Source organism: Pectinophora gossypiella, chromosome Z (genome assembly GCF_024362695.1).
Source record: "Pectinophora gossypiella chromosome Z, ilPecGoss1.1, whole genome shotgun sequence".
NCBI lineage: Eukaryota > Metazoa > Arthropoda > Insecta > Lepidoptera > Gelechiidae > Pectinophora > Pectinophora gossypiella.
The window spans coordinates 20637883-20653003 of record NC_065433.1 but is presented as its reverse complement, the minus strand read 5'-3'; the positions used below and the strand labels follow the sequence as shown (position 1 = coordinate 20653003).

Sequence of the window (15121 nt, the reverse complement as noted above, 5' to 3'; positions counted from 1 at the left end):
CATACACAACATATAAAAGTTTCGCTTCCATAACTTTTTTCAACTACTTTCTATAATGGATGTCGTCTAATATAATTTGAGAATGCTCGGTAAAATGCGTGCTTTTTAGCCGACTAAAGCAATAAGAGCAAGTCATCTCTGGCCTAATATAAATAGCTGGCATTAAATGTAAGCGACGGTTGGCGTACACTGCTCACGATGGAACATTCTAAGGAAATACTCTATGTTACGGAGTGGTGTTGTCAGGAATAAATATGTATCAGGCTGCTAAGTTTGTAAAATATTTTATTTCTTTTATATTTCAGAAATTGAGAATTTTTACTTCTAGAGAACTATGTTAGACTGGGAGTGGAAACGGTTTAAATACCTATTTATTTTTAACTACAATATTTTTAATATTTCATTTTAAATGGGATAAACGATAAGGATATTAAAAATAAAACAATGTAAAATTTCACAGTAAAAAGAAACAGCGTCTATACAGCGAAATAAAAATTAAAAGCACTACTCCAAATGTTGCAGTGTACGCGCACAGTTAAACCCGTAATGGTCTTACGCGCATTACGTTATTTTGAGTGGTTTGTAGTGTACAAAAAGTTAAAGACAATTTGAGTTATGTGAGGAACGTCAAGCTCATTCCATTTAACTATTTCGACTTGAATATCTTTGATTGTAGTCCAATTGCTAATCTGACAGAGTAAACTGACAGATTGCATGTTGCCGGTTTTTTGTGCTAAAATTATGTGCCTTTAATCAATGATCTATTATTTAAATTTATTCTTTTGACGACCTTCCAGTGGTTGAGCATTGGGCTTACGATCCGGAGGTCCCAGGTTTGAATCCCGGTGGGGACATATCATAATTCAAATTCAAATTCAAAAATATCTTTATTCAGTAGGTAACATAGTTACACTTTGAATCGTCAATTTTTACATAACGAACGTCTCATCCGCCTAAAACTACTGCAGCTTCTCACAACCTGTATAGCCGGGGAAAAGAAGCTGCAAGAAAAACCTCGGCACAGGGCCCTAGACGTTCTTTAAAAAAAATAAAAATAAACATAAAATATTAATATACAATTGAGTAATTTAGCTGCCTAATATCAGTTCTCAGACAGTTAATCCCATGCATTAATATCTTCTAAATAATCACTAACTTTATAATAACCTTTTTTGTAAAGTTTTTGTTTAACTACTGTCTTAAAGCATAAAAAAATCACTTTGTGATCCTTAGTTTGGTAAGGACATTATAGGCTGATCACCTGATTGTTCAAAAAGTAAGATGATCCGCACTGATTTGACTAGTTGGAAACTAGCCTATAGCACCAAATTGTGAAACATTCTACACGAATGTAAATTTGACTAGAGACAAAATTTAAACTGGAAAATGTGTAAATTTTATTTAACTGATACAAATTTGTGACGCTGTGTCAAAGTAAACAGCTGTCGTCATTTTCATACACTAACAGGAACATAAAAATTTACATTTGAATTATTATAAAGGATTTGCTAACATGTAAAAATATGTTTTTTTATCTCAAAAAATATTGACTTTGATGTCGTACCGGCTACGTGCATTTTTTTATTTTTTATATTAACACGCTGGTTACCATGTCGTTACAACAATTTGGGTTACAGCATTGACTAGCATACTGAAATATGTTTATTTTATTATGTAAGTATCTACGTCTTTGGCAATGGGTTAGACCCCCATTATAATCAAACATTTAAAAAGGAAAAGAAGATTTTATATTATTAATTATTTAGTTTTCTGTGCTGTGGCATCGATTCTGAATCTGGCAACAACGTCATGATTTTTTGTAAATAATAATAAAATTGTATCTAATTCCAACTCATTTCTTAGAACCTTCATTAGTAACACTTTCTGTGACGTAAAGTTGGCCACATCACAACACGCACGTTTTCGGATATGTATTTTTAAAATCACAAACGCTTATTTTATAACTCTTAAATATCTATTTTATTTTCTCGAAAAAGCTTTATATAATACAAAAAAAACATATATTTTTAATTAATTTCTAATTTTGCGCGAAAACGGTTGGTCACGTGACATTTTACCCAGTGACGTCACATTTCAATATACAAAGAAACTGTCGAACTAGTATAATTTAAAACCTAACGGATGGTTTTTGTTTATTTTATGATATGTGACGTCACACGAAGAAAGTCGCATTCTTACTAAGTATGTAAAAATAAAATGTTTAAAAATTATTTTAATAAAAAGGAAAGCATTGGATAATTATTGTTAAATGATGAACTATTTTAAATTTCATTTTTACAACTGTAAAGTAGTAAATTATGATGTAATAAGAAATTTAAGTCCCGTTGACAGAAAACGTGACTTGTTATTAAACTAAAACTATGCTAAAATTATTTTACGTTGGTGCTTGTCACTAGGTGTAACGATCGCTACGCTATTAGTAGAATTGATGACTTTCATGAGGGCAAATAGGTACACTTCATCATCATCATCATCAGCCGTACACTTATTAGTTTAAATTTACACTTTAAGAATTTTCATTTGATTTTCTTGAGGAGCTTGGTGGCGCAGCGGTTAACGCGCTCAGTCTGCGATTGTTGAAGTTAAGCAACTTTCGCAAGGGCCGGTCATAGGATGGGTGACCACAAAAAAAAAGTTTTCATCTCGAGCTCCTCCGTGCTCGGCCTCCGGCTGCATTAGCAGTCGTTAATAACCATCAATCCGCACTGGGCCCGCGTGATGGTTAAAGGCCCGATCTCCCTATCCATCCATAGGGAAAGCCCGTGCCCCAGCAGTGGGGACGTTAATGGGCTGATGATGATGATCTAGAAGCTTCTGGAACCTAGTGCTTTACCTATTTCGGTGATTGACATCAATCACTGAAGGCCTCCAGACCATAAAAGTCAACACTTCTGCCGTCCGCGTAGCAATCGTTACACCTAGCAACTACGTAAAATAATTTTAGCATAGTTTTAGTTTGATAACAAGTCACGTTTTTTGACAACGGGACTTTATATAGTAACACGTCATAATTAGGACTGTCTTGTGACGTGTCAAACTGTACGTCACAGAAAGTGTTACTAATGAGTGTTTTAAGATATAATGCTTATGCTGACAGAAGTAGGTAATTTCAGTTCTTTGTTTGTTTCTCTATCCTTATACAACCGTACTGACATTGAATCTAAACACCCAATATGAAGGGTCTGTTACAAAGAGTACGGTCACGAGCATTAATTATGATGTACACACTTTGGTACCACGTCATATTAACTTTTTTGACAATTTGAACTGTAAGTCTCACTAAATGTCAAATATATTAGTGCGACAGAGTCCTAAAGTGGGTACATTATATTACTCATGACTGTACGTACTTATTGTTACGGAATCGTACTTATGTGTACTAGAAAAACTAAATATTCGACAGCCTTGAGCGGAAGACATTTTTATAACTAACTTGAAACTGTAACTGTAAAGCCCCTTCCTTTAAATGTCCATGGGGTGAAAAAGGCCACATTGACATAATTAGTCTAAAAAGCAGTATCGCATATAAAAGTAAGTACGCAAAGTCAACAAATATCAAATAGCATTATTGCTTTTTAGACGACTTCTTTCAAAGGGGCCTTTTTAACTCTCCTGAATCTATGGACAATTTCGTAGATGTAGAAGTGCTGGAAAGTGGTTACCTGGTGAACATGTTGGCGGGTGCTCAGAGGCTGGAGGTAGAGTGACGCAGCGTGGCAAGCGTCCCGCGCCCCGCCTGTTCGCATCATTAGCACGTCCCGGGGAGCTCTCCGGCTGTTCACCAGCGACCCCTTCCCTGCCGGAGAAAAACTAATTAGCGACCCGAAATGGCGGAAAGTCGTCTGACATTGTGACAAAACTGGGAATCTGATAAGGCAACATTGAGAATTACATCTAAAAAAGCTATTCCGCTGTTTTCCATTTGATTTGTAATGTAAATCTCTGCTATAAAAGCACATCTGCTATTTGATCTTAGAACATGAATTCAGTTTTTTACGGAAAGTCGTGAAATAGCATGTCAAATAACAGAAGTGCTTGCTGTTTTAATGAAATAGTCTGTGGCTTTTTTTTTTTTGTCGCCAGAGTGAATTTGCTAACCTTGGTCTTAAGTATGAATTGTTAAAAACATCATAATTGTGGCTATTTTGACGTTGGCAGTCGGCAGTGAAGCCTGTAGGCTATTTCAGTTTTCATATTTTATTCAGGTGTTAACTTATAAGTATAACATTTAATATTTTGTTTGGTTTATTACAGATTTCTTATCGCGATCATACATACATAGACTTTTACGCCTATTCTCTGCAACCATTGGTTGAAGCGTTTCGAAATATTCGTTGTTGCCAAAAATGGTGCGCTAAAATGTCTTCATTAGCATTCCAAAATTGTTGCACCAATAGTCGGTAGGCATTTCATGAATTTCCAAAAGAGGACATGGGTGGGGCCTAGTTGATCTAGCAAGTACATATTGAATATTAAAGCCGGGTTAAGAGGGGAAGCGCTAACCACTTTATTCCTTTTTAGTCTCAACAAATCAGAAAGAAGTAGGCATTCACGTGATATGTAACCAAGCACATATGGTCAATTATTAATGCTGAAGATTCCCTATAATATAATAATTTATTGCTCATATTCGCATATAAAGATATCAAAACCTAAGGAAATAATACTCCTATTTCATTATTTATTGGTAGCATCATGAATATGTATGTAAATTATTCATTCCTTGTATAATTGTGTAGGTATATGCGGATATTTGCATGAGTATAATGAAGAGTGTGACGCGGTGTACTACTCGCGTCTAACTAGATTAGCACATCCAACCATTACATTGTGTACCGCTCCCCTAACGTTTGCACATGTCGTCATCATATAATATTTGATTTAATATCATACTACACAAATACGGCAATCGCCACCAGTCACGCGACGTGTCGACGGAGTAAAATACTTTCCTCCGAGCTAAGTACAGTGACTAGCGGTGCTTTATCTGGCTCTCTTCGGATTAATGTCTATCTTACACATCCTCTTCATATTTTTTGAGCACATAAACAAATTACTGTTTTCAACTCATCAATAATTTTAGTCCCAAGTGTACTAGGGACGTGTATTAAAGTGATTACGTCCACTTTCGTCCGGTGATTGGACACAATTTTGTATTTTTTGTGCTATTATTGATAAAAGCAATGTAATTGATGTAAGTTAAAGGCCTTGTTATGAGGCTTGATACATTGTTTGGTTTATAATGAGAGTAAATGGAGTATGAACAGCGGATTTTGTTGTAATAAGATATTTACAGGGTAATCTACCAGCTTATAAATCAAGTTTTATATAGAAAATATAATAAGTGGATAAGTATTATGTCAATGAATATCGCATGAAGACGATGTAGTACCTACAGTGTCCATAATCCCGTGGGAAACTTTATCATTGTACGTAAACAACAAACAAAAAAATGATACATCGACTACACGCCAGTAAAGAAACAATATGAGAAACTACGGTAGATACTGAATCCTAGCCACTTACAAATCGAATAAAACAAACAAACCGATATTCTATTATGGTAATCTTCTATCTTTTTCCCGCCTCACGTAATAGAAGAGGACGGCGCTACCGGTTGAAATGTCGTAGGTCATTAGGTCCCAACCATGTAGGGCTTGCAATATGCCAATATGGAAGCAGCCGTGACTTTTATACAAGTAGCATGGAACGGCGCTTGAACAATAGGTTATTGGGCATAAGATTTAAGTTAAATGCGTAGATGACCTGTGACTCAGATGACTTTGATAACGTAGGACATCGCGGGAGGGAAATAAATTGCGCGAAGGGGAAAGTTATTGGACTATTACCTATTGGTTTGAATAACTTGTAGTGTTTCGTTCGAAGTTCGTTGTTTTTTTTTTGTACTATGAAAAGATCAGCAAGCCTGTAAGGTTGTCCCAGTCTCTTACAAGTTTGAATGTGATATCCACCTCCAAAGCTTGCGAGTTTGTAGTTACAAATACAATAAATAATCAAAACTAGTAAAAATGGAATTCCTAAGTTGACTGAACTAGTCCATCATTCGGTGACCGTTTGATGAGCAACAAAATTCATAGTACAGCTATACGGTAGGAATTAATAACCGTGTAAGAAAACACAGGTTTGTCATACAAAAGTCATCCAGAATGTCGATTCAAATTATGATAAGGCGGAGTACATTAGTTCTGGTAGGACGTAATGGCCAACGATTAGGTTATGTGGATCACATGGAGGAGCGAAACGTTCGGGAGGAGATGTGGTACTTGCATAGCATAAAGACTTTGTAACATAACGTTTTGCTAGGAAATATTCTACAATAAATTCCGATATTTCAGATGAATTTCAATCATATAATTTTTTCATAACTCACGTCAGCAGTATATTGGGGTGAGCAGAGCTCACCAGTAGACAACTTGCAGCCACTCTTGGTTTTGAAGTCCTAAGATATATGACGAACCGAAGAATTATAGCATGTCGCCCATACAGAAGATAATAATAATAAGATGTGCAGCTGATTACATTATGTTCTTCTCAGCTCAGCAAACTTAGTCCTAGTCCAGCAGAGAAGTTATATTAAATATAGTCGGAATAACCACGAGTACCTACAGTAACCAGACACTCAAAGGAGAAAGTAAAGTAAAATATACCACATCCAAAAGGACTTTAATATTTTTGTTGCTCTAAGTCTCTGTAGACCAATGAATGATACGCTAGGCAGATGTGGATAGCATGAACTATTCTTTCCAATCTTTTGAGACCTTATGGCATAATGTAATGATGATCTTTTGTTCTATGTTCTACATTTTATGCCAATATGTTTGATAGATACAAAACGTGTATGGAATGTTTTCTAATGGAATTATTTCTAATATACCTGATTTACTTTTTCAATTCAGCGTAAAACCAAAAAGTACTTTACTAGTATCTGCTATGGGTGGTTTAAGTTACCAAATGTCATTCTGTGGCTCTGCCTACCCCAAAAAAGAGAGTGATATTAATATTACTGTCAGAAAATAATATGAGGGTATATTTTCCTTTAAACACTAATAATAAGAACACTCAAAAGAGGCGCCAAAAAGTAAAGCTTGTTAAATAATACAAGGGCGCGTCGGAATCTCACACTAAAGGTTCCGTACCATCACACAAGAAGAGTTTGTTTTTTTATTTAATTTAGTTCGGGACACAGTTCGAGAACAATTCATACTTTTTTATTATTGTTATTTTGCTATAGACTGCAATGTCACCACACCAATTTTGATGCTTGTTTGTTTTCATTTCCTTTTCTCCTATACAAAATAACATGTATGAGAACGCTCTTCATTTGTTTATTATTCTTATACTTAATTAAAATTATTTTAAGATCACGGCTATATTCCGAATTGGGGTAATAACATCGCATGAATAACTAAATACTTACCCACACCGAGTTAAATTTATTTAATTTGTTACTAAATCCTGATGCTTACATATTGTAGAAACATATCAACGGTGGTCGGCCTGCGTAAGAGTATTATTAAGTTCCCGTCTTCTGTACGGAACCCTAACAAAAGACCACCTGCACTACCCTTTAAGTAACTGCTAAACAGTGTTAATTCCTCTGAACATTCACCACACCACACATCTGGTTTAAATTAAAACCTGTTGTCTTATTATGGTTAATTTTCTTATATATTGATTTGACTGCAGAATTTTATATAAGACTTTTAGAATGCAAAAGCAGACGCATGCTCATTATCCTATCCTGTAGGACCTTCCACTAATAAATATCTTAGGTTCTGTTTATGATTTCAAAATGTTCAAATAAAGTAAAAACATTAAAACGAAGTTACACACGCTCGGATTCGCGGACACAAACATTTTAAGTAGAACCGCGTCGTCGGGGTAATTCAAATTTTGTTTTTGAAAACAAATTCTGCAAGATTCGAGCGTGTACCAAACTATAGTTTGGTATTTGACATTCTATGGAATGTGATTCGTTTCCACTACTGAGTCATCGTTGATTATTTTTTATGACTTGTTTTGTTCCTATTCCTAAATAGATACCTATCACGAATATGTAGTGATTTGAAGGCAGTGTATGCATGTATATCTCTATCTATATACTAACTTAAGTATATTTGTGTTTACCTTATCCGTATCCTTTATTCCCCGTGAGAAGTGCTAATGTGCACATTAAAAACCCCGGTCAATATTGGTAGGTCAACCGTTACGAGTTTTGGACGAAAAATAATAAAAGCTATGAAAAAAAAAAGAACCTTGAATGCCGTTAAGTTCTGCCGGAGATAATCATAGTCGCAGGACGAAATACTTTTAATCAAGTTGGGTTTTAATAAATGTTTGGAGAATAAATCTTATATATATTTTTATTTATTATTTATTTTTGCTGATATTTATTTTTATTTCTTTTATTTATTTATAAAACTAGAAATAAAAAAGCAAATTATTTTATTTCGTGTAATTTTCTTATTGTTTCATAAAATTTTGTTTTTTTTTTATTATTATTAACGTTTATAATAAATAATGAGTACCAATTGATCAATCAGTACGACCAAAAACAACATGGGCGGATGTGGTCAAAAAGGACCTGTGTATGTGCAATGTCTCTGAGAACGACACGTCCGATAGAGCGAAGTGGAAGAGAAGTACGAAGAAGGTAGACCCCACCATCAGATGGGAATAATAAATGCCAAGGAGAGAGAGAGAGAGAGAGAATTGATCAATCAGGAAATATTTGAAATATTTTCGGAAACCTTTTTAGATAACAACGGAATACTGCCTATTTAATACTAATTATAATATTATTAATGATGTTAAACGTCAAATTGATAGAACACTATCATTTATTTGTAACCTCAAGTCATTCTAGTTTTATTTACATTAACTTTTTTATTATTAGTCACAGTAGAAGATGAGTAAGCGAACATTGTAGCCGGAATCGAATCCAGGACCTTTGAGTAATCGTTTTCCCATACTTGTGTATTAAATTTAAGACTATAAGAGTCGATGATCTAACCACTGATTAAAGTTGTAAGCTTACCGCTCTAATGGGTGTAGATTATTATAGACATTGAAAATTATAAATACACTGTTAATAACTGTACTCAGGTTCCTATTAAATGTAGTTTTATTAGTTTATGTTAAACGGCTGATTCGTTATGCCTGATCCTCGTACGGACATAGAACTACCTACCTACTACCTGTGTAGATACTTAATTTCTAATAATAAGGTCATTTATAATAGGCTAGATTCCAACTAGTCAAATCAGTTACTTTTTACTTAACGTCAAAATACGAAATTACTATGGAATTTGTATGAAAAAGCACACTGTGACGTTATAGAAAAACGTAAAAAGGTCGGGTTTGTTATTACGTTTTTCTTGATTAAATTCATAAATGTAATAAATATAAAAAAAGAAAATGTTTTTCGTTAGTTATAATTTTGAACCTAGTATGCGACCCAATTACTTATTTAATAAAAGACCTAATGTTTACAGTATGGAAAAGTAGCTTACTATGATATCCAAAATAGCTACTGACGTTCGATAGACCGTCTCATTGTGATGCATCTGAGAAAAGAAATCACATGCAAGGTAAAGAAGTAAAAAAAGTAAACGAGATGCGCCCGCGTACGCCAAGATCTCGGTCAGGCGGGAGCCGACTTCTTTTGTTTCCAACCTCGAATCAGCCAGTGTTTCGAATCTAGATGCTGTTTTTGAATTGTTTTTTTTTTCTTTTCCCCCTATGGCTTTTTCTTTATTGTCTCAGTACGGCCACTGCAACTTAAAAAAATAAAAACCCGGTGGCTTATGGCTCCCCATTGATATGCGACGTTCGAAGTGAAATTTAAATATTTGCTTGCGCGGATGCTCGACGGGCTTCATCTTGAGTATTTTGTTTTTAAATGTTCTGTGTTGCGATCTTAATATTATTTTTTGTAAAAACTTAGAACACAATAAAGATATGAATCGAAATGTAAATTAACATAATATAATAATGTCGCGGATCTTTCAAATGGTTTTGATATCTATTCATTATTTTAAAGAGTATAGGACCTGTCATTCATTACTCTTACTAAAAACTGTTAGATAAGACGGCTTCTTGCGATCACAATATTACTCGCTGGCGACCGAACACGTCTAATTTATCGCTTTTAAATCGCGTAAATGAAGCTTGATAAATCGAGAACGGAACCTGTTCGTCTAAAAAGGCAAGTGCGAGTATTTAGACCAAAGAAATTTAATTGCGTTTCACGGAACCGGGGGTCAGGGGTCGGTATCGGATATTTGTAGCCGTTCCGATGAGTGGCCACGACTGGTTTTTTAATTGAACTAAGACGAAACAGCAGGCAACTAAAATACGTGATCCATCTGATACATAGAGTGATACTGGATGAGCTTCCAGCAATTAACAATCATTTTCTACAAAACTGCTACTAGCTGCTTCATTATTATCATTAAGCTGAACTGTAGTATTGTACTCAACAATGATAACTGATGTAGGTTGAACCCTTCTTCTTTGCCATCAATTATGTCACAAGCCTACTTTGTTGTTCCTTCACTAGTTATCTATCTATATATCATCACTAATTTAAGAGCCACGCTCTTGTCGGTGTAGCATTCTTCATTCAATTCAATTCCTTCACTTTCTTATAAGACACGACGTTCGCCTTCTCTTTAATCTGTTCCATGTAAGCTCTTCTTGGTCTTCCCCTTCCTCTCTCTCTCCTTGTAGCTTCCCTTCTTGCTGCTTGTAATAAATTAGTCGTGTCTTATTAAGTGTCCAATCATCTTGCCTCTTCTGTCCTCAATAACTCTCTGCCTTTTTTCCCTTACTCTTACTCTATAATACTTTACTATATATGTATATTTATATTTTATAGCTATATATATATAAATATATATATTACTATTTAATTACTACGTTGAGTAACTTAAAAATGTTATTGTAATAAGTAATTGCTTTGTTTAAGTGATTGAAACTTTATTCAAACTTTTTCTTTGAAACGTTATACACCTTCTAGCGGCTTGTAAGCTAGAACTAACTCGCTTTTTACCGTCCTGTCAGTGACTTCATACTTTAATTTGACATTTTGATAAGAGGTAGTTTCTAACATGTTAGCCAACATAATTAAGAATAAAGTGTAATTACTTTTGTAGTCTTAGAGTTTTGATTAGAAAGTATTGCATAGATAGATCCAAAAATTCGAACGTATTATGGATAACTATTTTATAATTTCAAACACCTACCTATATTTTTTAATGTACTTATAGTGATTTACTTTGGTGAAATTCGGTTCAAGGTTTACTTCATGTGCATATTATGGCTAGTTAGAATAAGAACTAGTATCGGGTGACAAACGACCACTTCTACAGGGTGTTCTAGATTATAAGCAGCATGGTATCGCGAAAACGTGTAAAACGTAGCTACTTAACTTCTTGACAGTAGGTAAATATGATCAAATGCGTTAACACATACATACATTCTAAGGTATAACTTCTTCATTAATTTAGAAGCCACGCTCTTGTCGGTGTAGTATTCTCCATGCTACATTTTTAGGGAAAAAGCGAGTGGCATGGCGTTCAGAGTAGTTTATTTCAAAGTCGTACTAGGATTCCTGTCCTCCGTCTGTGAATAGTACTGACAGTTAATGCTGCCCTCTGTCAGGTTCCAGGTTAGCTCTGTCAGGTACAGTCCCTGTGACTTGCCCCTTCCGTCCTGCATTGCCGTACCGACAATGAAGGTATAATTTTATAAAATATATGTTTTATTTAATTAAAATATTTAGTATAAGTAGATTGTAACTAGATACCTAAGTAAATTAACAGTATAGAAACGGTGACTTGTGTTGAACTTTTGAAAGAAAAATAAAGTAAGTATGGAGATTCCCTGCTCAAACCGGTTTCCATATATAAATAATTAAGTTTTGAATACTTAGATGTGTTTGACTTTACAGTTATAAAATCAGATTTCACTTATTGCTTTTGATCTATTATTTATTACAGATAGACACCTATCATTTCATAAACGACATAAATATTGTATGTAATTAAAATATTTAAAATTAATTGAATTCAAACAATATGTTTGCAGATATCTACCATTATTTGTGGAAACCTATAATTGGCTACCCCTGTATCGTATATATTTTTTATATGTATATATTGTTTAAAGTAGCTGTTGGTTTTCAGAAAATAAATAAATAAATAAATTATGCGACGGAAAGTGGATGTCAGAAAACGGACGCATCCTAAATCTCAAACGACTGCAAGACTAGATCTGGGGCCTGTTTTATAAAACTTACAATTGTAAATTACAATGACAATTTGATATACATTGCGGAGTATGTGATCAAAGTGATCACAAATATTTTGCAGTTTCAAATTAGCTACGTAATGAACACCAAATTGTCATTGTAATTTATAATTGTAAGTTTTATAAAACAGGCCCCTGGAGTCACAGAGTAGGTATTTTTATCTAATACTATCTGGGCTTTAGCCGGTATATGAAAGTTTTAGAAGTCTATTGGCATGTGTACTTGATTGTCAAGCCTATTTCGCTTGATCCTTATTTAACATTTTAAGATATCTACACTTATAACAGTGCCTATTTGGATATATTAATATCTATTATGTAAATGGTACGGTTAAAACTTCTCCATTATTTGACGGATTAATAAGTACTATAAATAAGTAATATAATGATGTACCTGGAAGAGGTCACATCATCCCAGTAGGTACTTACTGACTTCTTCTGTAAAAAGATCTTTAGTAAGTACATTTAGTGTAAGTTTATAAATGATATTAAATAGATTTTCATTCTTGATGCACGTGATTTTTTTAACCCGAAACTATGACCACAAAAACCAGGACAGTTGATGCGTCACTCATTTGACCTATAAAATAAAACCCTCACAAAAACTTCTTGCAATTGTTCTTCATATTGTAAATACCTCCTTGTGATGTGTTCTCTACTTTTTGTGTCAATTATGTAGTGTATTGTTGTAGTACCTAGCTATACTCCGCAGCAGGCTGTGTAATAATGATTTTATAAATATGAAGGAAGTAAGTATGTATGTGCTAAATACTTTGAATAAAAATAGCTAATGTCGTTTTGCTAAGGCTTCCTTCTTGAATTGCAAGTAACAATAGTGAATTTATAACTGAAACTTGGACACTGACACAGAAGGACAGAGAGAGACTCGAGGCCTTTGAAATGTGGTGTTGGAGGAGGATGGAAAGAATAAGTTGGACAGAAAGGGTTACAAATGAGGAAGTGCTAGTAAGAGTAAGGGAAAAGAGACAAATACTGAGAATTATTGAGGACAGAAGAGGCAAGATGATTGGACACCTAATAAGACACGACGAATTCATTAAAAACATCATAGAAGGAAAGCTAGAAGGAAAGAGAGGAAGGGGAAGACCAAGAAGAGCTTACATGGAACAGATTAAAGAAAAGGTTAACGTCGTGTCTTATAGGGAAGTCAAGGAATTGGCCTTTGATAGACTGGAATGGAAAATGCTACACCGACAAGAGCGTGGCTCTTAAATTGATGATGATGATGATATATTTAAAATATATTTGTTTATTTTATTGTTTGTTTTAAGTGTAATAAAGAGCTTTGTATTGTATTACAGTACCGTGCTGCTCGTTTGCCACTGTCAGCATATAGTTTCAGGAGTTTTGTGGGTTGCAACATGTTGACCAAGTTTTGAGTAATAATTTTTGCAATCAATTTAAAAGCACATTACCTAAGTATATTCCTAAAAATAACAAGATGGGTTATAGCTGCTTTTTAGTGATTTATTGTGGTCACCCTACTATAAATTGAAAGCGTTCCATATATAAAAGATAAAACAAGAATTATATTAGAAATGTAGAAAAAGTATTTTCAAACTATATTCAACAATATTGCAAATAGTAGTAGTTATGAGCTCGGTTTAGGTATCTAAATGATTAAAAGATTAGTTACTTATAAGACGTTGTTGTATTGTTTAGAGTTTAGTTATTTGTTGAGAATCTTCAGCTTTATATTTTGATCTTAACGTGAACTATTAAATCTCTAAGGCGCTCAACCTGGTTTTGAATAGGATTTTTTCTTGTTTGTTTTGATATGTACCTACAAAAGAAAAACAATAGCCCAAAAATATCTTTCGCTGAGCGTATATATTAGGTACATTCGCTATCGCAAATATTTCGCAACTACCTACATGTCGTACGAATATTTTTTTGGAAAGCAATAGAACCCAATATCCTGTTAGTTAATTTTAAATACAGAAAGTTATTTAGAGCCAATTGAAGAAGGATGTTTCAAATTAATTAAAAAATACGTACCTGAATTACTTCTTACCTGAAAACTTCACAGCTGAAACAATCCTTTTATTTCAGAAATAGATATAGCGAGGATTTAGTCGCCACTCGTTGTGTACAAGCACACTGTTTGAGCAAATTCAGCAGTTCACACCTTTTCAGTTCACACTTCTAACAAGTCAAATTCACGCCCTTGTAACCACTAAACAAAATTAAGCAGACCTAGAAAACGTTTAGCACTGAATTCGGAACACTGTAGCACGTGTACTTATACGTCTTTGAAAATATTGTCACAACATCCTTTGCATTATAATTATTTATTTACAACAAGGTTGCTTCACGAAGAAGTCCTTACATGACTTTATAATAAATTAAGTTAGGTCAACTAGAAAAGAGTCTGAAGTCATCCTTTCCATTTTCAGTGTAGTCAGCTGATTAGGAATCGGGCTGTGGGCGCTGCGATCCGTATTGTAATTGGGCAGTGTGTGTGCGCGGTCTGCGCGGGCGCCGGAGGAGGCGGTGTGCGGCGTGCACGCGCGGTCGTGTGAGCGTGCTCTGCGCACGGGCATCGGCGCTACACTGCCTTCGCGCGCTTTTCGACCCATGAAACCTTCTCGCAGCCTCCAGCTCTCGGGCTCAGTATAGGATGTCGATGATTCTAAAATTTTCTCACGGAAAGGACTAACGTGGACGATATACAGATGAGTCCGTTCTGACGACGGCCTAACGGTTAAAAGCATCTTCTTGAGTGATGTTGATGACTCGGCTTACG

The 15121-nt window shown here is 34.6% G+C and overlaps 1 protein-coding gene across 2 annotated transcripts in view; it reads right to left on the bottom strand.

Annotated features, from left to right (window-relative positions):
- LOC126380626 (neuronal PAS domain-containing protein 4B-like) overlaps window positions 1-14914 on the bottom strand; it is a 105215-nt gene extending 90301 nt beyond the window's left edge. For both annotated transcript variants that reach the window (XM_050030162.1, XM_050030163.1), the window contains exons 1-2: window positions 14390-14914; window positions 3684-3817 (exon numbers count right to left, since the gene is read on the bottom strand). In XM_050030162.1, coding sequence (XP_049886119.1) covers window positions 3684-3694 — 11 coding nt within the window. In that variant the 5' untranslated portion in view covers window positions 3695-3817; window positions 14390-14914. The remainder of the gene's footprint in view (window positions 1-3683; window positions 3818-14389) is intronic.
- Between the last annotated feature and the right edge of the window lie 207 nt (window positions 14915-15121).